At 45.4% G+C, this 25,525-nt stretch overlaps 1 protein-coding gene across 8 annotated transcripts in view; it reads left to right on the forward strand.

The window, feature by feature from the left end:
- Positions 1-25,525, forward strand: part of cadm1a (cell adhesion molecule 1a) — a 253,887-nt gene that overhangs the window by 222,461 nt on the left and 5,901 nt on the right. For 2 of the 8 annotated variants that reach the window (XM_040182724.2, XM_040182723.2), the window contains 2 exons: positions 7,158-7,241; positions 12,945-12,977. The exons of 2 other annotated variants lie outside the window; for them this stretch is intronic. In XM_040182724.2, the coding sequence (XP_040038658.1) occupies positions 7,158-7,241; positions 12,945-12,977 (117 nt within the window). The remainder of the gene's footprint in view (positions 1-7,157; positions 7,242-12,944; positions 12,978-25,525) is intronic. 4 more of the 8 variants (XM_078106837.1, XM_040182725.2, XM_078106838.1 and 1 more) reach the window with 2 other exon arrangements.

The following is a 25,525-nucleotide window of genomic DNA, read 5'->3' on the forward strand; positions in this document are numbered from 1 at the left end:
GGGGCCTGCGTTCAATTGGGAAAACCTCGCAATCTCAGCATAAGTGACCGTCACGGTTTGAGGCTATTAACTTTTATTATGCTTTTGAAGGGGAGTGAGTGAAGGTAATCAGCAGTGGGTTTCTTACTAAACGTAAACCCGATCTCACCCCATTGAGTCCTCGGATTTCATCTTCGTGCAGCCAATCACTGCAGTCGTATCAGACACGTCAACGCGGAAATATACGAGCGGGCAGCTGGTCTGTCAATGCTACCAGCACTGACACAGGCAACAGATTTCAGCCTGGGGGAGGGACATGGCTTCTCTCCGCAGCAAGAGCAGCGGCAAATAGCTTGTCTGTGCCGTACATTTACTTATACGTATATAAATATACGTTCTTTGCTAATTACTATTACTTTAATGGTACTGTTGGTGATATTTGCGTTACACAATACTGCAAAAAGTGATTTACCAGCTGTGCAGCATACAACCTCTTCTGTTCTCAGACCCATTGCAGTGAGAACCACCATCCGCATAGTGTAAACCATCTCAGTAATTGCGTTTAGAACCACGACCCAGCTGTGGATCAATAGACACGGTGGTGTCAGGTGATCCTGAACATGCCTCCGCCCACCTCTGCCAGGTTTATTCGATTTAGCCTCCTGCTGCTGGAGCTCCCTGGAGTCTTTTGTAATGTTGTTTTCTTTCTTCCTCATAAGCATTATCTTACCATGCTATTATACTGCTGATTGCGGTCACATGTCCTCCCTAGGTGGGGCATAAAACTCTAATGTGCTCGTTTTCCCTGGCAAAATCTACTTCACCTTCACTTTTGGTAGACCCCGAGCCCGCGGGGAAGTTGTGTTATTGTCCGAGAGAATTAGCAGAGTGAAAGGCCTCTTTTTCATGTAAGGGGGGGGGGGGGGGGGGGGGAGGTCCCAATGCCTGACGGATGCCAGCTGAATGGATGTTATTTACAGCGGAGCGCGTGGCTGTGCTAATGATGCGTGCAATAAAACAACAGAGGTGTTGTTGAAAAGCAGGAAACAGCCTACTGCCCCCTGCTATATTACAGCTGTTAGTCAATACTAACAGCACACTGTAAGCCTCTTTGTGTGTCTGTGCGTGTGTGTGTGTGTGTGTGTGTCAGTTCTCTCTCACCAATTGGCGAGCTGACAGGAATGTAAATGATCTACGTGAATATGCGGCGCTGTGTGACATGTGATCTTGACACACGGATCTTCAGATTAAAGAATTTTCCAGGACTGAAATCATTTGTTTTGCAATTCAGCAACGCGATTCGGGTCGAGTAACTTTAATAAGTGTTTCTCATTTAATGATGGTTAAGGGATTGGACCTGGAATATTAAAATGAGAAGAGAGACAGTACGGTAAGACAAAGTGTGTGTGTGTGTTTGTGTGTGTGTGCATTTCTAATCAGATCAACAACAAGACAAGAGCAATTATTTTACATGCAGCCTTATTGTTGCTCACCTCTGTACTTTCCATTATCCACTACTTTGCATCGGGTGTGAATGTTCTGGTAATTGTTGCAGGCTTTTTCTACATCACTCTCCCCTGGCCTGAAACAACCAAATCCCATAGTGAGGGATGCAAGATCTCCCCTCTCAACTGCCCACGCATCCCCCCGCACTGAGAGAGGCTCACACATAAACGCGGTAATGCAACATGTGGGCAACTAAAAGCCTTGCGCCCAAAAAAAAAAGAAAAAAAAAGAAAACAGCAGCAGCCATTAAAAGCACAGAAGGTCTCCATCCTTTTGCAGCTGGTTCTTTTGATGACTTTGATGTGTCCGGGGCTCCCTCACCACTAATGTCCACTGTAATTCAACAGCGAATGCAACGTGGAACCTTCGCCTTGCTAATGGGAAGACAGGATGTTGTGGCCGGAGTGTCAGAAGCTGAACCTCCGGACCCCCCACCGCCACACACACACACACACACACACACACACACACACACACACACACCCGCACACATGCACGACACACACAACACACGCCTTGCACACAGCTATTCTGTCGACCCGAAAAAACTAAACTGTATTGAGACGGACCAGGACATGTAATTAAGAGAGAATCCGGCCATTTTTCAAAATAAATTATTTTTCAGGAAAAGAAACTGACATGAAAAATATTGTAAAGTTTATGAATAATAGTTGTTTCTTTCTTTTCCGCGGCCCGGCGGTTCACTTTATAGTGGAGTTGTCCTGCCCTTTGTATTTAAGCATCATCCCGCACTACATCTGGCATTTTATTAACCCCAAAAAATCTCCTTCAAATGCGGCGAGTAAGGAGAAGACAACTCTGATCTCTCTGAACGTTAGAATCCCTCCCTTAATGCACCACGATGCCCCAAAAAGCATCTTGAAATGAGTGTTTTTTTCCCGTTTTCTATGGCGTTAAGAAGAAAGACATTTTCTTTTATTAAAGGTAAAAATGCACCACACCATCAGCCCTGGATCCCAAGCTGTACATTGCAGCTGTGTAAAAGGATGATGTCGCCTCTCCGCCCCTCCTCCTCCTCCCGCCCGCCACACAGCCACAAACAAATGCAGCTATGGCCGCCATCTCTTCTAATGCATCGGATTCTCCAGTATTGTGACCCTAAGTGATGGAGAGCACCGTGAGACCGGCTGACACTAACAATGTTAACAGCAGAAAGAATGCAGTCCGCGGCGCTCCAGCTCGCTCTGCCGCTCGTACTTCACAGGGTGAGAAAACACAACCGCCGGGGTTCTGCTCCTCTCGCCGTCGAGTGAGACCCGGCGCCGAGGGGTTTTAAGTTGTTTACCGGCTGCCGCTTACCCAATAAGGGAGGTCTGCTTCTCCCTGCTCCTCCAGCAGCACGTTTAGTGACCCCCCGCTGCACTCAGTCCTCCTCCTTCATACTTCTTCTACACTTCTTCTCCATTAAAACAAAATGGGAATTCTCTCCACAAATCACTGTTGGCTCTCTAAGTGGCTTCCAACGATTCTTCGCGAGGAGCAAAGTGTACCAAAACATCCCATTCGGGCTGCAAGCGCTCTTAGTTTGCTGAAATTGCACTTGAGTGGAAGCGAAATTTCTGGTGTGAAATGCGACGAGGGGGGAAAAGTAATTCATCACCTCCAAAGCAAATTCAAGGGAAATTCTGTCATTTTGAATCCCAGCATTCATTTCCCGCCCCCCCTCCCACTCCCCCGCTCTGTGGAGGCTGTATTTTACACTTTTTTTCTTTACATTTCTTTCCAACACATGGAGACTGACCCCTCGGCCTCGAGTTTGTTATCTGAAGCTGAAAGCCTTTTGAACGGTTTGGTGTCCTTCTTCAAAGATCTGCGATAAACATGAGGCCCAACTATCTACTCACACAGCAGAGCCTCATTCATTCTGAAACAGGGAGCCGATCGAGAGCATTTGAGTGATTAGTTTGACTTCACGTTAGTTCTTTGTATCGTCTCTCTGGAAAGATGAAAGGCAAGAGTTGTAAGACAAACACACAATAGGCTCTTTCACTTTCCGGGGCCGAGGACACCGCCTGGAGGGGCCAAGGAAGAACGTACCCGAGCGAAACACCGGAGGATTGTCGGAAATACACCATAGATAAGCGCCGCAGGGCTAAGAGACGCTAAATGGGACACAAAGCAGCAAATCAATATTACAGTCAGATGTTGTAGAAGGTCAAACACCCCAACGAAGCTTGGAAACATGAAAGCTAAAAGCGATAGAAAAAGACGTCCTGATGAGCACTTCACACGGGAACGTCAACCAGGGCTTCAGAGCACGATGGATCTCCAATGCTGTACTTCAAACCTGTACGTTATTTCTGACATTACTGTGCGATCACAATCGAAGCACGCTATCTCCTCTTGCAGAGTCTTTCTCTGTTTATCCCATTTTTTTGTTTTCAGAAAACTGGAAGCCACATTTCCAGAGGTCAAACATTTATTGGCATTCAACATATTGGTTATTTTTTTAACTAGAACGTTTAAATACTATACTATGTTTTACTCTCATTCCCAAAGGCTGACAGTTACCACTATTATAAAGTCTGATGATAATAATAATAATCTTCTCATAATTGTATACAAAAGGCTGTACTGCATTAAACTGTAATGCAACACTATACTATACAATACTACACCCTACTATAGTCCAATGCGCTGTGGATCTGACGTACCCTACTGTGCTGTACCTCACTTATTCCCATGTATAATAATCAACTCTTTCAGGTTTAATATTGCTCGGTCTGCTTACCGGCACTGTGCAGACTGTGCAGACCTGCCGTTGCTGTTCTCACATCGACTTATTTAACTTCAACTGGGAATGATTCCTGTCAGGCTCCATCCCGGAGCCTCCTGCAGGCCCGCTCCACTCATTCAGAGCAGAAACGCAGATCCGTGAGCTTCATCAGTGGCTCAGCGGGAAAGAAAAGCACATTCGTGCCTGTCGCATCCGCGAGTCAACAAGCTCCGGTGTCCTTTGATACGTTGCACCAGGTGGTCACAAAAAGGAAAATATAGTGTACGTTCAGACAGTCCTTCTTTTCATCTTTAATTATCATTTTTTGGACTGCTACTGTTTTAATGAGATGCTGACACTGATGATCCCAAACATCTGCTGGACCCTCACATTCAATAATGGGATAAAAAGCAATTAGACGGCGCCACCCTGGAGCTGGAGTCGTGGCTCTCAAGCATGTGTGAAACTCATCAGCTCAAGCTTCATCTGCCAGCAGACTTCCCAATGGATCCCCCCCCCCCCCCCCCCCCCCCCCCAGCACGTTGTTGTGTACAGACCCTTTGTATTATCAAGGTTGACTTAAAAAATTGAATTGATGGTAGATTAAAAAAAATATGCCGCACAGCAACCAGTGGGATACTGATCGTGATCACCCGAAGGCCTTCATTAGCATTTAAAAATGTGCTGCAGGCAAAGTTATCACGGACCTCTCTGCCTGTTATTTGAATTGGTGAATTTCTTTTTATAAATTTCATAAAATTGTCAAGGGATTTGTCAAGTAACCATTTCTTCCGTCGGAGAAGATTCCTTTTCAACGATAAACTCTGTAACCTTAGGGAAGACATCCTGCTCGAGGGGCCAGTTCACTTTTATTATCTCTTTCTGGATGTATTGCAGTTTGAATTCAGCGATGTCTTCGTGGAAATACCTTTACTTGAACATCTCGTTGTGCGCTCAGATTTGCAATAACCATAAATGTGACTTATGACCGAGAGGCACACGGGGGTGCAGAGATGTGGAGCAAGACACAAAGGTTCCAGAAACGGTGGTTCCCCAAAAAAAGCCTCTTGAAGTTCGCTCCAAAGGCGACTCCACCCGCATTGAACTCTATGTCCTACATGACAGAATAAATTAACATGTTAAAACTACGAACGTTGAATGTGGAAATGGTGCGAATTTAAAACAAACAAGGGCATTTCATCTCATGTCTCAAGCGTCACCATTAGCAAACGCTATCAATGGCAAACCAGCAACAAGTGGTTTTATTGTTAAAAAAAATCGCCCTCTCTGCCATTTGTGGTTGGCCCACCTTTTATTGATGCTAGTTAAAATGTTATTTATAGATATTTTTGGGGGAAGGAATAACACCGTCACTATTCTCATCTGCACCGTGTTCCTCTTTATAGCTCCTCGTCTTGTGCGTCCAATAAACTGCAACAAAGCTTCCGTCCACCATCACAACCAATGTGAAAGCTTGTAACTGCTAAAAACTGCACCTCTCCTGTCTGCCGCACATCAATCTCCTCCCCGTTCTTGGCCCAAACGCCTCCAGCGCCTCTTTACAATGCAGAATGTCCGTGCAGATTAGGTGCAGACCTGCCTTCCTCCCGTATCAACGGCTGAAAACACACTTTTTCACAACATTTCAATAACCCCAAAACCTTGTAGGTTCCATTCCCAGGCAATCAGAGCAGAAAGAGGAGGCCTTTTACAAAGCTGCCCCGCCAGCGGCGTCATATCAGTGCAGCACGGCCACCTCGACAAGGGAAATGTCACTTTTGATACCCCGCCCCCCGGTCATTGTCGGGCTGGGGAGTCCAACCTGGATAATGAAGTGAAGGCTGTGGGAGCAAAAATGCTCTCCAGTCAAAGTTTGTGTACTCAACAACCCGGCCTGACGCGGTTCAATTAATTTCGGCCCGCGGCCGCAGGCGCGATGTGTGCGTCGGTCTACCCGCTCCGTTCCCGGTGAGCGGGACGCCTCGGGGATGCTGGGAGGGAATCTCTTCAAACTTGATACAAACATCCGAGTGAAAATCAATGAGGAGCCGGTTGGGTTTTGGAGGGTCAAAAGTCAGAAGGTCACCGTGGGCTCCAATCTTCTGATCGCCACGTCTCACGAAGGCCGGCGGCGAAACTCGCCATCAAGGCTGAGCTGGTTAGGATTTGCTGGTCAAAGGTCAATGTGACCTCACGAAACTCAAGAATGAATCAATTTCACGCCAATGACTCGTGGGATCACATGATGGAGGCATTGCAGTTTGGATGTAAATCACTTGACCAATAAACAGCCAGGTAGTAATTCATCCGTTCTTTTGCCCATTTGTTTTGTGTGCTTGTTATTTCCCTCCTGTTGTATGTGCACCGCCATTTATTGTGTCATCCTGTTTGACTTTTTACGTTTTCGTTTTAGCCTTTTTTCTGTTGCCAGTATCCTCACCAACTTTGTTCCTGGATCTCCTTTGAGATATTAAGAATGCACAGACACGTTTGTTGCTCAAGACATCTCGCTGCATAACAATGACAGCATAAGTACTACACCAGCATGTGTTACCCATTAGACATTTAATCACTTTTAACAACCATGTGCTCGCAAGCTTTGTCAGTATTTCATGTCAAAAAGCAAGGAGGTCCCAACAAGTCTTTCATCGTCTCAGTCGGTGTGTGAGACCACATGATGTGTTGCGTTGTCATCATTGTGTGTACAATATTTAATGCACTGCCATTACCAATCCATCAGAAGGTCTGCAGCCAGCCTTTGACTCTCTCACACACACACACACACACACACACACACACTCTGAAGCACATTGAGCTGTTGGTGATATATCAAACAAAGATACCATCGCTTCACAGTGACTTTACTTTATCTTCACGGCTTTTATACTCATTTGTTTCCCCCCTGTGTTTGCATTGTATTTGTCCTTTCATCCAGATGCTCCCACCACTACCCCTATACCCACCACAGCCACCACCACCACCACCATCACCACCATCTCCTACCCTGAAGCCAATCAAGGTACAGTATCACCCTCCCACTATCTTTAAGTGTGTGTGTGTGTGTGTGTGTGTGTGTGTGTGTGTGTGTGTGCGCGCTTTGTTATTCCCCGCACAGCCTTCAATCACTCCATGTATCTCCATCCTCATGAGTTCCTTTAACGATGGGTTAAAATCAGTTTCTGGCGTCATTCACCGTTTTTGACTGCTTTTCTGCTGCTTTTTTTAACAAGAGGAGGATAAAAAAATACTCCAGCCTCATCCCTAAAAGTCCTCTAAACCATGTATAGAACTAGAAGTGTTTACGGGTGTTTTTTGATGGAGAGGACAAATAATGGGCCACGGTGCCTTTCTCCTCTCACGGCAACCCGCTGCCTTTGTTCCCCAAATCACAACAGGGTCTCACAACAGGTTGGACCTTTTCTCCAACCAAACTGCAAACCCCTCCATCACACAAGAAATGCATTTCCTTTACGGTTGTAAACAGCAGTGTGACATGAAAGTAGGAGAAGAACAACAAATAGAAGGCCGTGAAACTATGAAGCACGGAGGCTGGATTGACGGCGGTAATTATAAGGGTCTGACGATTATTTTATAATATTCAGTCGCTGAAGACACGAAATGATGATGAAATGCATCGTAGATGATGGAAGGTGGGTTGTTGACGGAGGGCGGCAGTGAGGATGAGCAATAACTCAACAGCTGCACTTTAAAATTAGGCCCCTTTTGGAAATTGGCAAATTCGATCGTGCTCTCACAGAAACACAACTCGGGGCTGTTGTGAGCGTAAATCTCCAAAGGGTAAAGATAGAAAACATCACCTCAGGCCTCGAGTCAGAAATCAGCCTGAGCCCCCGAATGCAATCACAGCCGCTGTGACAGACCGCTCAATTGGAACAAATCTCACGGCGCTGGCAGAAATCACAGGCATTGTTCTTGATTATGCCATCTGATTGGATTAAAGAGAATACCTATCTATATGCAGTATGATTGATAGCTCCTTTGCCTCAGATCAAGGAGTCGGGAATCCGCACGAGCCTGATTATTTCTATTTTAACTGACGCTGATTATTGATAATGTTCCTGCTGCGGATTAAAAGTTACTTTAAAGTTAATAATAACACCAGTATTTCCTTAAGGTTAGTGAATTAGGCAATAAATAAAAATGAGATGATTTTTTAGCTTAAGAAAATAATAAAGTCAAAAACAAACTAGTTTACAATTGGAAAAGAAAAGTTGAATTCATAAGAAATTAATAGCCAGAAGCCTTTACGCGTTTAAGCGTTTACAGCTTTTAAAACCATCAAAACAGACGAGTCCGTCCCGGCACCCGACCTCCGTCCGCCCCGTCAGCGCTGTCATCACCGTGGTGAAAGTCCGTTGAAATGCTCACAATCTTGGATCTCGCATGGTGCCCCTTGGATTATTTCCTTTTTTATTGTAAGTAGCATCCGGCACGGAGGCCGCTGTTCATCGGAGGTTCATCGTCTCAGTTTGACTTCTTCAATTTGCAAAACAGATTAACAAAGTAAACTGGGAACACTTAATATGATGTCAATGTCTTAATGTGTTGTAGATTATAAATCAAATTATAAACAATCATTGCTTTTTAAGGATCATTGTGTATCACAGGTTCCTTTATTTTAAGCATTGTACTCCTTTTATGATGCATTATGTATTATTATATGATTATAAACGACTAAGTGGAGCTTTAAGTAAAGTGAAAATGATTGTTAAATAGCTCGCGTGATTTCACTACTCTAATCGAATTCATAATCACATTATTGTGCATTACTGTGGGGATTAAAACACACTATGATGCTCAATGAGTGACCAGCATACCAACAGTAGAAAAGGGGCTTCATTTCTGTGCAAACGTGCATGCCAATGAAATAACGCTGGCTTTCTTCTCTGCACCCACGTCCACCCGTAATGACGGAGTAAGACCAGATGGAGCCGAGGATTGTGTACAGAGTGCTGGCGGAGTTATTTCAGGCGCCGGCGAACACGATTGCGTTGAGATGTGCGGACTCCACACCCGATAAAGCAAACCTCGCGTCTTCAGCCGCAACATTTTCAGGTTCAAATAACCCACTAACGGTCCTCTTCCAGATGTTTTCCCTTTGCCTTCCGCCGTCAGAGGAATTCCATTATAACTGTGCGCATAGAGGGAAGGCAGACTCATATGGCCATAATTCGCTGTGCCAGTTGATTTCATTCTCCCACATCGTCCGCCCACCGCCAAATGAATCCATCAGAGTGGGATTGAGATTTTCTTTTTCTATCAGTTACCCGTTAAAGGGACAGAACAGAGCACTTTAAAACAATCTATTAGTGGCCCAACACTTAAGTGCTCGGCCGGGTTCATGCGGAAATGACAATTACTGTTTCACTACTAAATACATTTCTTTATTGAGATGTCTTGCAGACCGACTCCTACAATTAGTAGAAAATAATAATAGCAATTATACAGTCTACTTAATTTTTCAGGGAAGTGAATGTCGCGTGTGTCTCCTTTGTCACGTTGACTTTTTGCTCTGTGTTCTTTCTGTTTTTCTGCCATTTCTGTGTGAGCTGGGGGGGGAGCTTTCGTTGAAAGGCAACATTTTAGGCTGCACACGTTCCTCGGGGGCTGCAGTCTTTTGCTCTGGTAGCAGTCGGGGGGCCAAAAGGAGGTCTTCTGTCAAACGCACACCCAAAAGCACAAATGCACTGACATCTTTTCCAGGGATCCTATTCTCCTCCCTCCCACATGTTCTGGCTTTATCATTACCGCATCGCTCTCATCCGCACAATATGAATCACTGTTCCCTAATTCAACACATCGGACTGTGCCGCCACTTAAACCCTAAAAGGAAGGAAAATAATAAATGTGTGCCTTGTGCAAATAAAGCCGCTCCCCCACACTAGCATTACGTTTAACTGATGAAAGACCATAAGCGGTGCTGACAACTCATTAATTTAAACCACAGAACAACAAAACAAACAGCGAGCAGGGAAGAGAAACAAATATCTATTGCTTTTGTCTGGGTCTTAAATCACATCAACACCATCTGGCGAAGTGACGAGAATTTGATGAATTCAGAAGTGTTTGCGCCCCACATCATCCGGACCGACACGTGCGCACATTGTGCCAGATAATGTGTGATATTGTTCCCACTTTGCTCAGATTGATTTCTTGTCTTTGTCGTAAAATTGGTGCAGCCGGCCGTAACTAATTTGATTAAGGTCAATGGAAACATGACGCGCGACACGGAAAGAGCGTCGGCGATGTAACCGCATTCGGCATCGTGGAAAGTCCCGAGAGCAGCGGGGCTTCTTAACGCGGACGTTCAGAGGCATGAAAGGAGACGGAGGAGGTGATCAGCTAGCGGCACGGTATCTGAAAAAGACCATTTGACTCCGTGCAAATACTTATAATTAGGGCACCTCACGGCGTCTAGACTGCATGGAGTGTGTTAAAGTGCTAAATTGTACCGTTACCACCTCCTTTGCTGAAAACTGAAGCCAACCCTGAAGTGACAGGAACTGCAGAGCCATCAATCCCCATTAACCCCCCCCCTTCCATGTTAAAATGACCTAGTTTGTTTACAGCCTGGTACAAAAAAACTACAGGTAATATTCTGGTTTGTGAATGCACAAATGGGGAATTGTAATTGTATTATAGTGTTCCCCCTTATAGGTTTACAGCTTGGGGGGTTAGGGGCTATTTAGACAGTATCTTAAGGTTTTCCTCAGTCCGAATTTTAATGTATGAACAGTGTGCAACAAAAACGGTTCATCCGGAATGCTGTTTAGTTCTCAGGATTCAGGAATAAAGTTCCTCTCTTATTTTAACAACATTCAACAATTGTCACAGGGCGAAAACTGTCGTTGGGGAAAACAGACGGGGTGCCGGTTTCATCAACGGAGCACAGTGGGAGAAGGCGAAACGATGTAGGAAATTGTGTAGGAAACCACAAACAAAAAGCCGGAGTCGCGAAAGTGGATCCGACAAAAAAGTACTCGGGCCGCCAGCGGCATGCAGACATCTCTGCGCGTGGCGTCGTGACACGGCGAGTCGCCGATTCCTGATTCCTGACTGAAGCTCGCAGGGTCAGAGTTGATCCTTTTTCCACCGCCGAGCCAACCGACACCAACCGCATCGCTCCGGGACGTTTATTTAACTGTGATTGTTTTAACATGTACCGACGGACTCGCTTTCTTCCTTTGGCTAACTACACACTTTTCTCTCCCATCCATTTGCCTGGATGTGGAGGATTTGGTGCCGTCGAGCTGTGTGGTTGTCTAAGCGATGAGGCTGCGACTCTGGAGGACGATACGTTACCCATTAATTGCCCTCTGGTATCTCTTTCTGCGTCGTGGCTCCCTCGACAACACAGCGCAGTTTCATTCTTTTTCTTAAATGACATTATTTTGACATCGAAGCACTCAGTTTAATACTTTCAATTATTGCGGCAACATTTTTAGACTTTATCTTACACTCGTATCATAAAATATCCAACCGCATATATCACCTATAATTAACTGGTCAGCTGGGTCCCGTCTGTTTAAATGTAAATGCTACAAACATGTTGGGACATCCCTTGGTCGCTCCGGTCCATTGATTGGATGAGAAGCTTTACACGTTCAAACCAAATGTGCTAATACGCCGTCAGAGTGGCGGCTTTATTTAGCGCTGTCTCAGCTACTCGAGGAGGAAACAGGCCCACAGAGGCCTCTGCACTTCACGGCGTTCTCACCTCGGGGGGGTCGTCCCTCGTACCCCGAGCCTCCGGCGGCAGAGCTGCTGGTCCCCCAACAATTGCACGTGCCGGGCAGCGTTCTCTCTTCCAGGAACCTCTGCCTGTGTCTTAATGGATTTCTGGCACTTTCTCGTGTCTCCGTCGAGACAGAAGGCCGAAGGAAACCGAAGGCACCCTGCTGTGAATCCAGCATCTCGAAATGACATCTGCTGAAACTGTCCTGTTTGAACAAAGTGTGTTCTGATGTATTTCCCATGCCTACATGCTTATGACTAAACCCCATGCTGCTTAATATTCAAATGTATATTTCAGCTCTTTACTGGGTTGTAAATGGTCTCTAATTCTGACTCTCTGGATAACTGTGCATGAGTAACGCCCACAAACCGTATGTTTCTAGTGAGCGCGGAGGTTTATTCTGAAAAGACACATCATCCTAAACTAATGCCTAGAGGCTCAGAGTATGCAGCTCAGGGCCACTGGCCGCACTGCCGTCGAGTTTACTTTGTGAAAACTTGAGTCGTCGCCATACAAAGGATTCTCTTTGCAAATAGATGCGAGTGTTTTCAAAGTCGTACGTCGGGACAGGCGCACAATGATTTCCTCTCGATAGTTTGCCTAAAGCGGAAGATAATGGTCTCTCCCGTATCTCCGCGAGCAGCAGCCGACCTCCCCTCTGAGCGGAGCGTCCAGTGTGTGCAACCCAAAGTGCATTTGTGTGCGTGTGTGTGTGTGTGTGTAAGCTTATGTTTATCTCGGCACTGCCTTCGGTTCCCTTTGATTTCCCTTAAGCCTTGTGTCTTTTGTCATTGTCATGTTCTGGTCTTCTGAATGCTTGCTTATGGGTGTCATTTGTTTTCTCCCCCTGCCCCGCTCCCTCCCTCCCTGACCCCCCTCTCCCCCAACTTCTTCTTTATTTGCATGCTGTTCCTCCTGTTCCACACCTCCCTCCTCAACTGCCATGTCCTCTCCCTGTGTGCTCAGACACTGCGCCCAGCACTGAACCTGCAGCTCATGGTTGGTATCTCTACTTTCCTCTTGATGTCTCTTGTTTGTTTTTCTGTTTGCTCTCCCTGCCGCATGCTTACTTTGACTATTGCACAGTTGACAGTTCTGAAATGTCAGCCGTGTGGCTGGTTTCAGTGGTGTATTGATCCCGCGGACCGGCCTTTTGAGGTCACAGAGCACCTGTCAAGCAACAGTCAGGCTGTTTTTCTTGTTGTATTATTTGTGCCACGGAGATGTTTATTTCACATAGTGTCACTGAATAGAGTCACGCATAGCATACAAACACCTTTTCTCTAAAAGGAAAAAGCTTCTCGTACTCCTCAATGGAACTTTGAAATGGTTGAAAGGACGAACCAATTGCAGCGTGCAGGTGTCACTGAGGAATAAAAGGCACTCTGAGGCCAGGGCTGATTACAGCAACAGCATGAAAGGATTCTGTGTGGAAGCAGAAATAAACCTCATTTACTCGTTTTCATTCATTTGAATGAGGACGACATGCATCATTTTCTAATTTTGCTTAATTTGCATGTGTTTTTTTTTCATTATTTTGTGGCAGAAGTTTCATAATTAGTTTGAACAAATTCTCGAACTTTCAGCATGAGCTCAGTTTTGCTTTGAATATCAAATCATGGGGGGCCGTGCAGCTCGTGACCCACCGTTTGTGGGTATTAATCCATCCTTATCTGGGGCAAGGAGGGCAGGTTTAGCTGCCGGGGGGGGGGGGTCAAGATGTCCCTCTCAAGCAATGCCTGGATAACCTTTAAAGAAAGAGGAATCCTGATCGGAAGCCCAGACCACCTCCGCTGCCCCCTTTAAATGCAAAGGTGAAGCGGCTCCACTCTGGACGCCTCCCTCAAGGCGCCGCTGAGGCTGAACCCGGCCGCCCCACAAAGGAAGCTCATTTGGTGGACCGATTGCATCCGCGATCTCATTCTTTTGGGTCTCTAATCAAAGCTGGTGACCGTAGGTCGGAACGGGGGGCTGACTGGTCAAGCGAGAGCTTTGCTCCCTCGTCGCCATGACAGTCCACAGTCTTCATGAGACTTTGAGATACTCGATCTCCAGCGCTCGAGGGGAAGTGACTTGCTCCAAACCCAGACCATCCACCAATGCGTGCTGAGGGTCACGGTCCCACGAAGCAAACAAAATCACACCGCCCGAAAAGCTCTGAGGTCTCCAGACGGGACACTTCTGTCCCCCGGCTGCGCCTTGAGATCCAGATCAGGAAAATCATGCAATCGGTGAGGAGCGCTTATGTTATTCAGACAAACACGGTTATAAATTGGCAGATAAAACAAACACATTGATGAAATTCCCCCCGAGGGCCCGAAACCCCACGCAAGAAGCCTATTATGCCAGGATACTAATTCGTCAAGAAAAGGGGCCTTCACACAATTACATTGCTTTGTTTCTTTGTCGCTTTTCAACCGACGGTCAGATTTTATCACAATGAAAGAGCTCAGGGCTTGAGAGGAATAAACAACGAGCGCTTGAGAGGATCGCATGCGGCCATCTTATCTTTTTAGATGATGGATATGATTCCCACTTACAAGGGGATCCGTTTGTGAAATGGATGGAGGCATTTGATAGGCGCAGGTTTGGCCTCTCATCTTATTGTATGAGTCATAATGCTTTTTGTATTCAAGGTTTTACAATTGAATTAGCCTTTAAAGTCTGAGTGCATGAGTGAGGGATGCATTTCATTTGACGGTCGGAATCCGATCCGAGAGGATTCTTTTTTTTTTATCACTATGCAGACAATACAATTCCAATGATAATGAGCTGTCAGAGAAGAGCGACACACTTAATTCTCCTGTAAAATGACCATGACCGACTGTTCTATGTGCTGATCTTAGTTTTACTAATTATTATCTGTCAGTAAACAAGGTTTAGTAATTCAGAGAATAGCTTTAAATTTAAAGCACCACGTTGCATGGATGCAAAAGGACGTACAAACAATTTTCTTACACCGTAACGCTTAAAGATATCCATTTCATCTCCATGTCCCACGTGTTTCGAATTATGTCTTCTAATTTATGCGCAAATTGAATTAATGATGTAATCAGCATAAATTGGCATGTTTAATAAATCACACTGATGGGATGCGAGGCAGTTGAAGTGCCTCCTGAAACACGCTGTTGATTTCCTGCGTCAGGCTGATGGGGGGGGGCGGCGTTCTCCCTCAGAATGATGTTGGCAGCTCGAATTGGCCGGGCTCCACAGATGCTTTATGCTCCTATTCGTCAGATTCGTTGTCAACATTTGAGTTCTTCAATGGCTTCCCCAGATGTTCTACGGCACCGCCGCGGTTCGTAAGAGGAGAGCCGCGCCCGCCGGTAATGCTCCTGCTCGCCGGCGCACACGCGCTGTGCGTCGAGGGGGGACTCCCACGCAGAGAACAAAGGGGAGGCAGACTGGATTTTAAATGTCGTCTGTCTATTTGATTCACAGCGGTGTTCGCGGGGAGCAAAAAACTGCGCGTCGGGTGCAAAGGTTTCAGTCCAGCGTGAAACATCTGGTTCTGGTGGGTTTGTAATGACTTGACCTGCTGGCAATTTGCCCCCTGTGTGTTCAATTAAGCCCCAGATGATGCACCTCCAGAGGAAGCCAAATACAGCGTGAGCGATTATGCACAGGAAGGATCAGTGTCTGCAGAAAGATTTGCACTTTTGTCACATTTTGTCGCTGTCACCAGTGATGTGATCAGATGGAACTATTTAAAACTAGTCTGCACCTCATTTCCGTTGGCTGCGTGTGACTTCTCTCTTGTTTCACAGCTCAACTCATAATCATTTCCTCCCATTGTAATTATTAAGTTCATTAATGCGACATGAATATATTCTGAATATAAATCAGAACATTTCTGGTGAAACAAACTAATTGCAATAAACAGTGTAGAATCAAGATTGTAGATGATTCAAGGTCGTGTTAAGTTGCGCGACGCGTGTTAATATTCACCACAAACCTTACTGACTGTAAAAGTGACTTATTTGTATTTCCAGATCTCTCTAAAAGGTCCCGCTCAATAAGATCATAGCGAAGGATTTCGGATGGTGGAACACGTTCAATCCGACGTTCCCCCCCGATGCAGAAAGTATTGCTCTTTATGTCGCGAGCTTTATCGATCTTCTGGGATCGAGCATTTCCACACAACAATCTTTTTGATGCCTCTTTTAACTTTTATCTGGATCTTACGAGTGAGGAAAAAAAAAAAAAAAGATTTTCTAAATCCCATCAAATTTCTTTTTTCTCGTCTCGGTGAAAAACACTTTGACAGGATAATCTTACTCAGTTCTTTTAAAAAAAAGAATTACCAGCGAAAAGACGTTAAAATGAAAGTGTTTGCAGGAAGCCAACACTGTTTGTGGTAATAATCATTTCGGCAAACTTTTTCTCACTTGCTCTACAGTCATAAACGCAGGAGAGAAAACTGCAGTATCTCGTTAAGCACATTTAAAATGTATCATTGGCTACTTAAGCTGCCGTAAGTCACATGAAAACATCAAACAACAATCTGATCTCTGAGTGAAAGAGTGACGGAGGATCATCGGCTCCACTCGGCTTAACGAGCCACGAAGTCACTTTCAGACTCTTTGGTGCTGAAAGTTGTAGCCGTAAAAAACCCGAAGCTCCGCCGCTCAGCTCCGCCGTCCCGTTTCCTTTGTGGACGACGTCGGGCCGAAGCTCCTTTACTTTGTTCTTTGACCTCTGTTTAGAGCGGGTGTGAAAGGGGTCGCATAAGTTCTGTTTCATGAGTTTTTTTAATGGGATGTAGGTTTGGGGGGAAAAGGGCTCCGGTTGCAGTATTTCCCTCATGAAATATTTGTAAAGAGCAAAAGAACAGCTGAAACTAGACGAGTGGGTTCTCAAGGTGGATTCCTGTAGATGGAATCCCGTTAATATGCAAACAGGATTTGGTGAATGAGCATAAATGGAGGGTTCAGGTGTTGCATCGAATATTTCAATTTAATTAACTCTCACTCATTCCACGGGGCTTATGTCGATGTGGAATCGGGCTTTCGGTGGAAATATTAGGTCAGCTGAATAATCACGTTTTGCCCCCTGAAATGCCAAACAGCCCACAAACATCAGAGCCTCGGAACACGTCTTAGTTCAGTCTTAAAATACAAGCTCACGACATATTGATCGTATTTTATACGTCAAATTATTCTTGCTCATTTTTCCTTGAAGGTTAAACATGTTTTGCTCAGAGAACAGCGCTGCGCGTCCTTTGCCCCCGCAGGGAATGAAACCCTAAATCCAGCTGATGATCTCACCGTGGGAATGATCGTAGGATGTTGACGAGACGCCTTTTACTTTAAACACATCCAAGGTCAGCAGTTACATGAACATTTCATTCAGATGGAACTCAGATGTTGGTCCTCATTCGTTTTAACACCCACGGAAGTCTCTAATGATTTTGAGTCAGCCTCAATCGATGTGCAACTGTCTCTGACTCATTTCTAAGTTTTTAAAGTTAGTATCCGTTGAAAATACATCAGGGTCGAAGTTGTTCCACTTTTAAATGGCTATAATATTGACGTTTTTAGGGATGTTGATGTTTAAAAGGACCAAATACAATGCAGACGGGTTTTATGTCAGCGGTGAATCTCTTACGACTTGGATTTCAGCGAATGTGGACAGTGATGAATCAGTGATGGTCAACGCGAGGAAAAGAACATCAATAGTATGACGGGCCCACAGGGCGAGGGAGCCAGCGGGTAGAGGAAGTTATTAAATTGAGAAACACTTCCCACAGGTCTGATGCCATGGGAACACGGCTGCCGCTCCTGATAATTAAAGCAAATACGTTTGACTAAAAGGTTAATATGGCGCATTTACAAAAGTCAATTTTGTATAGACTTCTGATAAACTGGCCCAGTGGAGGTAATATAGCAACATTAAACACTGATACAGCTCTGGAGGGAATATAGCGACGCGCCTTCGTACGAGTCAACCTTTTATAATGATAGCTGTGATAGATAGAGAGATAGATTAAGACACGTGCAAACCAGAAACAGGGGAAAATGACAGAATCCGAGGATGTATGAATAAAAAAGAACTTTTGCTGTATTATCATTTTACCTCTTCTATACACAAGAGATTTTTAGCTACCGGAGGAATCGCCTCCAGCTCGTTCCCGGCATTTCTTCATCGGCTTCGAACCTCCTGAGCCGTATAACAGTATCATGTTCAAGCTCCATTGCCAACTAACGTTCAAAATAAACTTCATTTGTGATTATTTTACCAGTATGATGAATCGCTTGCGTGTCATCGAGTCCCAGCCTGTCGAGGAAAGCGTCAGTGCTGGCCGCCTCGCCTCGCAGTGTCCTCGCAAATGCTGTTGCCATGGTGACGCCCCGGGCTTGTCAGGACTAAAAGCGAGAGGAAGACACCGTTGAGCAACGAAGGCACTTCCCGAGATTGTCCACTTCCCTCTAAAGTAGGCCGGGTACGGGGGAAGTGGCGCGGCGGGCAGTCGGGGGAACAAATCAAACACGCGGCGGAGACAAGAAGAGGCCCGGCTGCAGAAGTGCGTGTTCGAATGTTACGCTCTCATGAATTAAGCGTGAGAGAGAGAGAGGAACTGGACAGCGCCGACATAATGACTGATTTTATTATGCATGTGGATAAACCCCGCTGCGCTTCTGGCTCCCCGAAGCTCTCGTGGTACAAAGTCCTTTTTGTTTGAGTTAGAGACGCTCATTTCAAGCCGAAATCAGTAGACAAAGTGGAGATTGGTCAATTCACCATGTGACATTATAAAAAAAACGTGATGAAATGTTGTGAAAAGTTGACTTGTTTGATTTGTTACACTGAACATCAGTATCTGATATTCTTTTAGTGTACCGGCCCACCTGCTAGTCTGTGCGTTCCCGTGACCCCTGTAGGGTGAACTCGTCTTAGTTGGGCTCATCGGGGCAGCGGTACGGTGGGTAAATCAAACTCAACTCCCCGTCTCTCCTTTTGTCAAAAATGCACATGGCGCAAGGCAAAGAGCCTTTTGAGGGAGGGGGGGGGGGGGGTGTGATGTTCCAGCCGCGCTGGCTCTGCTCGCCTCACTTCCTCCTCCTCGCTCTTAATGAAAGGGCACGCTGGTCGAAGATGTCAGTCGCTTTGGCTGATGCCGAGCTGCACTGACTAATTTCCCATCCGGAGAGGTGAGAGCGTCTGGGAAAGGACACACCTGCCAACGCTGCTGTCAGCGGGCGCGGGGAAGCAGTGGGATAATTGAGCCGCGCTCGGAGATCTAATGGCGGAGAGGGATGCGGCGGCGTAATGGCCACTTTGCTCACAGCGGGATTGTGGCAGGTGAAGCGCGGGACCTTTCTCTTTAATCCGAGGACTCAGCTGTCACATTTGGATGTTATCAAAGACACGAGGCATTCATTAAATGACAAGGCCACACTGTGTCAAATTACCATCACGTATTGATGTGAGACAAATGTAGTGATTCTTTTTTTTATTTTTTTTTTATTACTGCTGCAGCTTCCTCGGGGGAAGTATTTTTAAGTGCGTGTCTGTTTATTTGAGTGTGCGGTCTGTCTGTAGACTCGTCTCCTCTGCAGAGGACGGATATATACGATTTGGGAAGACTCGGTTTTAATATCTGGCCTCGTTCCAAATGCCGTCCCTTTCCGACTTGAAGCGTCCTCGCGGAGACGCAGCGGCGCACAGGTGATCTCGGGCGGACTGACTATCAAAGGGACAGATGGCTTCGCTTACATCACTCAGAGCCTGACATATTGGGAGGTTAGAGGGACACCACGGCTGTTCCTCTCTTCTTCCTTTGACAGCCAAGGAATCAGTAAGATAATCACTGTGCATATACTTTTTCTTTTGTTTTGCATGTTTTTTTGTGGAATTATCATTAAAAAAAAGTGGTGGAAGCAGAGGATGAAGCAGTAGATCCTCTGATGTCACGTTAGACATTGTGTTGGGACCACGAATCCAGCTCTGCTCCGTTGAGCCTCATGTAGTCATTTCCTTTTACTAAAATACCCACACATTTGCTTTTTATCAAGGTGCTCTTAAACATTTCCAGTACAAATCACCTATTCGGAAAATATCAATACACCACATTCCCCGCTGAGGCTGGATGCCACAAACCTGCGAATAAGAGAGTGGAAACTGAAAGGTTTTTTGTTCAAGGATAAGCACTGAAAGTCTATTTCCTACGTTGTGTAACGTGTGTTTCTGAAATGAAAAGAAAGATTTGTTATTCCTTCAGAAGGGCCGAGATGGAGCCGTAACATTCTAGCATGTCACTGCAGGAATACGGCACAACCTTCACCTTGTTATCCACATTCAGTTAAAGGAAACCTGTCCGACCATCATGTGGAGGAGCAAAGAGGGTCGTCGTTGCCCCTGTGGGACCTCTTTACTCAGGACGCCTGTGAGTGCACACAGAGATGGTCGGTATTTTGAGGCCGGCGCCTCGACGCCGCCTTCGGGGCTCCGTTCACACGAGGCACATATGCTGCATTAATTAGTTTTAGACTCAAACCAAGTATGGCAGGTGACAAAGTGGACCTCTAAGGTTGCGTCTGGCTTTCACACGGTGAGACCGACATGGCCGTCACATGACATCTTTTTAATTAGTCCGCACAGCAAAGTTAATCAGTTTAAACAGGAGGTCAACAAGTGGAAAGTATTGTTTTTGTTCCTCTTTTGTTGTAGTCACACTTTTTGGTGTCCACATACAAATATTATACACAGTCAGTCAAAAGTTTGGACACATTTACTCATTTAATTCAATGAGAAAGTGTACTTTGACTTGTACTGTGTGTGTGTTTGTGTGTATGTATATATAATGTGCTTTTTTGAACACAGTTAAGGTTTCCCAGAAAAAGACACAATGTTGAGGATGAATCTGACTTTTAACATTAAAAAAATATGTTTAATTTCTTTGAAATTGCATCTTGACATTTTTGTTCACAATAATCTTTTAATAGAAATCTGATATGAGGACAGTTGTGATTACCACAGAACAGAATACATTTCATGCTGAACGGCCTGGACGTTTAATCCTTAAATCAACCCTCCATCAAAACATCTTACTGCTCTTATTTTTCTTACATTGCAGCCGACTCTCTCTATTAGCGCGCAATGTGTTGTCCCGAGTTCATACGTGTATATCTATTGAATGGTACCAAAGAATACATTGAAGCGCGTTAATAATGGTCATAATGCGGTTAGCACGCTGAGCGCCAAGCAGGCGCACGCAGCAGGCGGTGGCTTCAGGCCGGCATTGTTACTTTTGCAATTTGCAAAATGGGATCCCGAGGCGTATTACCTGCACGTTTCTTGCTTTTTAATGCTCTTATTATAATTAGCATTTAGGATCAGTGTTGTCATGACAGCTGCAACTTTAATTTGAGAAAGTTGTACTGTTTATTTCTCTTTTTTGTAGCTTGTCTCGGCCGTGCTGGCATGAAGCACAGCAGGGCAGAGAAAAGAAGAAGAAACTAATTATAGTTTGTAAGGAAAAACCTTCGCCCATCTTCCAAAAGAATGAGAATCGCATCTGAGAGGAAATTAAAATTGATTATTAATCGGCGTTACAAGAGCTGCCCCTATTTCCTTCTGCGTTAATGCTCCTTCCGAGGCCTCGGTCTCCATCTTGTGGGACGCTAACAGAAAAAAAGCTGGAAGAAAAGTTTTCCCACAGTGGCACAACCGGGGCTTGGTCATTGCACGGATATCGGTCTTTAAAAATCTACCAAACCATCACGCTTAGCAGCTCTGATCCAACGTCTTATGTGAGCCGTACGTTGAAAGCAGGAGATTTCTCCTTTTTCTTTTTCCAAAAAGCATTGACGCGCACGTAAAGGTGAGGCTTGGATCAGAGGCCGACAGACACCCGGTACTCAGCGCTCTTATAGGATTTCATCATTGTCAGCGGTGCTGCATCCGGACCGAACCGGTGCCACAACACTGCTCCTCAAAGACGGGAATGACAAGAGCCTCATACAAGGAATAAGAAAAGAAAATATCCCCCTGGGCCTCCATCTTTACATAATGACCAACATCACGCTATTAGAAATCATGTGCAGTTATTTGTTTGGTGTCGCAAAACCATGAACGAAGGATCATTACCGCCACTCAAGTTAGTACCTACACTTTACATTGTGGTGCAAAAGGGAAAGTTGCAGCTTGTTTAAAGTTTGTTGCAACTCGAAGCTAAAACAGGTTTGAATGGGGTTTAAAAATGAACCGTTTTCAACCTGAAAGCAACACACCCGGAGACGCATTCTTTTATTTGTGGATTTATTGAGCCTGAGGGGTGAGATATGAAACGTCGGTGTGGACGGATCACCTCTGTGAGCGACCTTGACCGGAGAATGAGCCACCGCCTGTTTACGGCGCGTATGGAAATGAAGCCATTGTCTCGGGCTCTTTTTTTTTTTCCGGGATTGGCCCCTGGTTTCTTTGGCACAGTTCCGTCAGATGTCTCCGCTGAGTACACAGATCTACACAAAGCCCCCGATGTAATTTCACTGATACCATTCTGTCTCACAACACCGGCACACACACAACTCTCTGTTATTGTTATCACCAGACCAAGAGCGTGGGAGGAGGGACAGGACTTGACTCGGAGAGTCAATTTAATCAATGCCGTCCATTTCTGTCACTTTGACCTTGGCGAGATTGTTTTCTTTGTATCTCTCAAACACAGTTTAACGATTTCACGAGCGAGTGGTTTCTTTTATTACAGATACACGGCCAATTATCAGTCGGTCATTTTGACCTTTTCTCTGTTAAAGTCGCATTTTATAACACGGGGGAATCCTCAGATGTCAGGTGTAAGGGCAAAAAGGACGGCAAAAAGGAAAGGAAATCACGCAGGCCGCCTCACGCACCCACGGGCACCAATCCCGGGGAGTTTCTTTCCGCGGATGAAACGAGCGAAGCTGGAGGCAGCTCGGTGGCAGCGGGATGGGGAGGAGAGCGTCGGAGGGGTTTGATAATCACGCTTTGAGAGAAGAAAAGGGCCGTCTGGTGGATGGAGAAAAACTCCACTGGGGGTTCTTTTTATTTATTTATTTATTTTGCCACAGTGCCCCCATTAACGGGACTGATGTGCATCTCTGGAACAAGCTGCAAACTCATTTGGCCTCGGGAGCCGCAGAGAGTCCTCAATGTGTTGGGATAAGTCACTCCGGAGACCACTAAAAGCCATCATCAGAAGGTGTTTATTGAGCTCGCCGGGGCCCGGAACAGTTATAGGCCATAATTATATTACATTTTGGATGAATACCGAACGTGATTAGATAAATGATGAATAGCTCCATCAGGATAAAAAAAAAAGAAGAAGAAAAAAAAAACAAGGTGCAAGGTTTCTTAAGAGATGATTCTCTATTGGTTAAGAGCCGCAAGAACTGTATTGTTTGCGGCCAAAAAATAATTAAATGCATGCACACAGCTCCAGATATTACATTAAAACTGAAGTTTTTGAGCTTTTTATGTTCAATGCAAAACCACAAGTGAAAATGAACACTGAATACTTGTATTGAATACTGAATACTACTTCTGAATACTACTTCTCATATTCTGAAGTCGATTCCTCGGTGTAACCGTTAATTACAACTGTCATTTTGCTGCAAAAGAAGAAATAATTATAGAATGAAAACTGAAATGAATTTATATTGAAATGACGTGCCACTGTCCTACTTGCTTTGTCTAACCTGCGTAAGCGTAGAAAAGCATGTTCCAAAAGGCAGTCCGACTGAATTATATTCCATTATTTACGCTCCTCTACAACTGTAATGAAAGGCTACGGCGGCAGATGGACTTCTTGTGTTGCTTCTGACCACTCAAGCTTCACCAATTCACGCCGATAGTGGCCGCTGATCATCACACCCGTCGGCGGCGCTGCAGCAACCGATTTGTGGTTAAGCGCCTTTCCCGAGGTCGCGCCGCCGCGGACGGGGATCAAACCGCCGGCCCTTTGACAGAAGGACGTGCCGCTCTACCACGCGCCACACCCCCGCGCCACGATCAGAAGGCTACACATGGAGTGACCCCAATGATCATCTGGCCTCTCACATGGACGAGATGTTGGTTGCCACCAGGAACCTTTGGTGACACTTTAGTACTCTCGCCCCGCCAAAGCCCTCCGAATTTATATCAGTGTTTTTTAAGTAAAAACTTAATCACGTTGGTTTTACTCATTTCAACTTCATCTGACCCTTTAGCGACTTGGTTTTTTGCCTTTTTATCGTGCAACGCTTCTTCTTGACACACACAAAGAAGGCTCAATAAATCCAAGGCCAAGTCACTCTGTGTATGCGGCGCAGAGCAGAGGTCCAATGGAAAGGTTCATTGGGACTTTAATTACATTCACTCTTTAACCGGTGAGTGTTGTGGGCAATGGAAGTGGATCTTGACAGGCGCGTGTGCTCCTATGACACCGCACACGCATCGGCCCGCCGTGTTCCTGATTGCCCTTCTGTCCGGCGGGCAGCACAGGCACACCAGTCAAATCACCAATGCTTAATTAGCAGATTAGGAGATCCAATTAGGAGATCTCCTCTGCCTCAAATCAGGCCTCCGTCAACATGCCTCGTGAAAATGAGATACTCCTTCTTAAGGTTGAGCCTCCCGCCCGCAAAAATGACCGCTCTCGATTGACTGTTGAGCCCCGTGGACGCATGAATAATCATGTTTTAGTCCCGGCGGGAAATTAACTCAGAGTTTTATTTTGAAGGCCCTTCATATGGTTTTCAGGACCGAAAGCAAAAAAAAAAAAGATGAAACTTCCATATTTTGTTCAGCAAGATAATCCACAATTCGGGGACCTTCTTCTGGATTTGACTCTCTGGGACAAGAAGCTGGAGGAACAGCTTTAAAACGAGTCATGGTACTCAGACAGCCGCGTGGTTCTTTGTAATATATATAAATGTCCCCGACCGTTTTTTGGGATATCGGATGTTTTTCATCTCCACACACGCGTCACGGCACTTAATCGAACGCTCGACAGAAGAGACCCTCAAGGAAAGGCAATAACTCAAATTGCCTGGAGAGTGCACTTCTTTGATTGTTAAAACAATGACCCATGCAATTTTGACTCTTGTGAGATAATACCACAAACTGTATTTCAAGAGGTGACAGTAATTGCTCATAATTGATACGCGCTGATATGACATGCAAATTGCTTCATATGGGACGTCTGGGACTGAGTGCCCCCACAGACTGACAGCACAGGCTCTGCAGCTGTCACCCGGGCACTTCTTGCGGTTTACAAACAGGGTTCTTTCAAAATATGGAGCCCAGACAACCCCCTTTCTTTTTTGGTTGGTTTGTTTGATTATGACAGATGTCTTTGGCTTTGTCATTCCATCAAAAACTTTTAATGTTGAGCCATAGTTCCAAGGGGGGGGTGGAAGCCTAAAACAGTGTAGCAAAGACTACGACCGCCTCACCAAAAAGCTTGTATGCATATTCCTGGTGTCCTTTGAAAGGTCCGCTAGCATTATTTATATAACCAGTAACGAGTAAATACAAATTAAATTAAAATTAAAATGTTAAATACATATATTTTAAAGGCTATTATT

The sequence above is a fragment of the Gasterosteus aculeatus genome, chromosome 7 (assembly GCF_964276395.1).
Source record: "Gasterosteus aculeatus chromosome 7, fGasAcu3.hap1.1, whole genome shotgun sequence".
Taxonomy (NCBI): Eukaryota; Metazoa; Chordata; class Actinopteri; order Perciformes; family Gasterosteidae; genus Gasterosteus; species Gasterosteus aculeatus.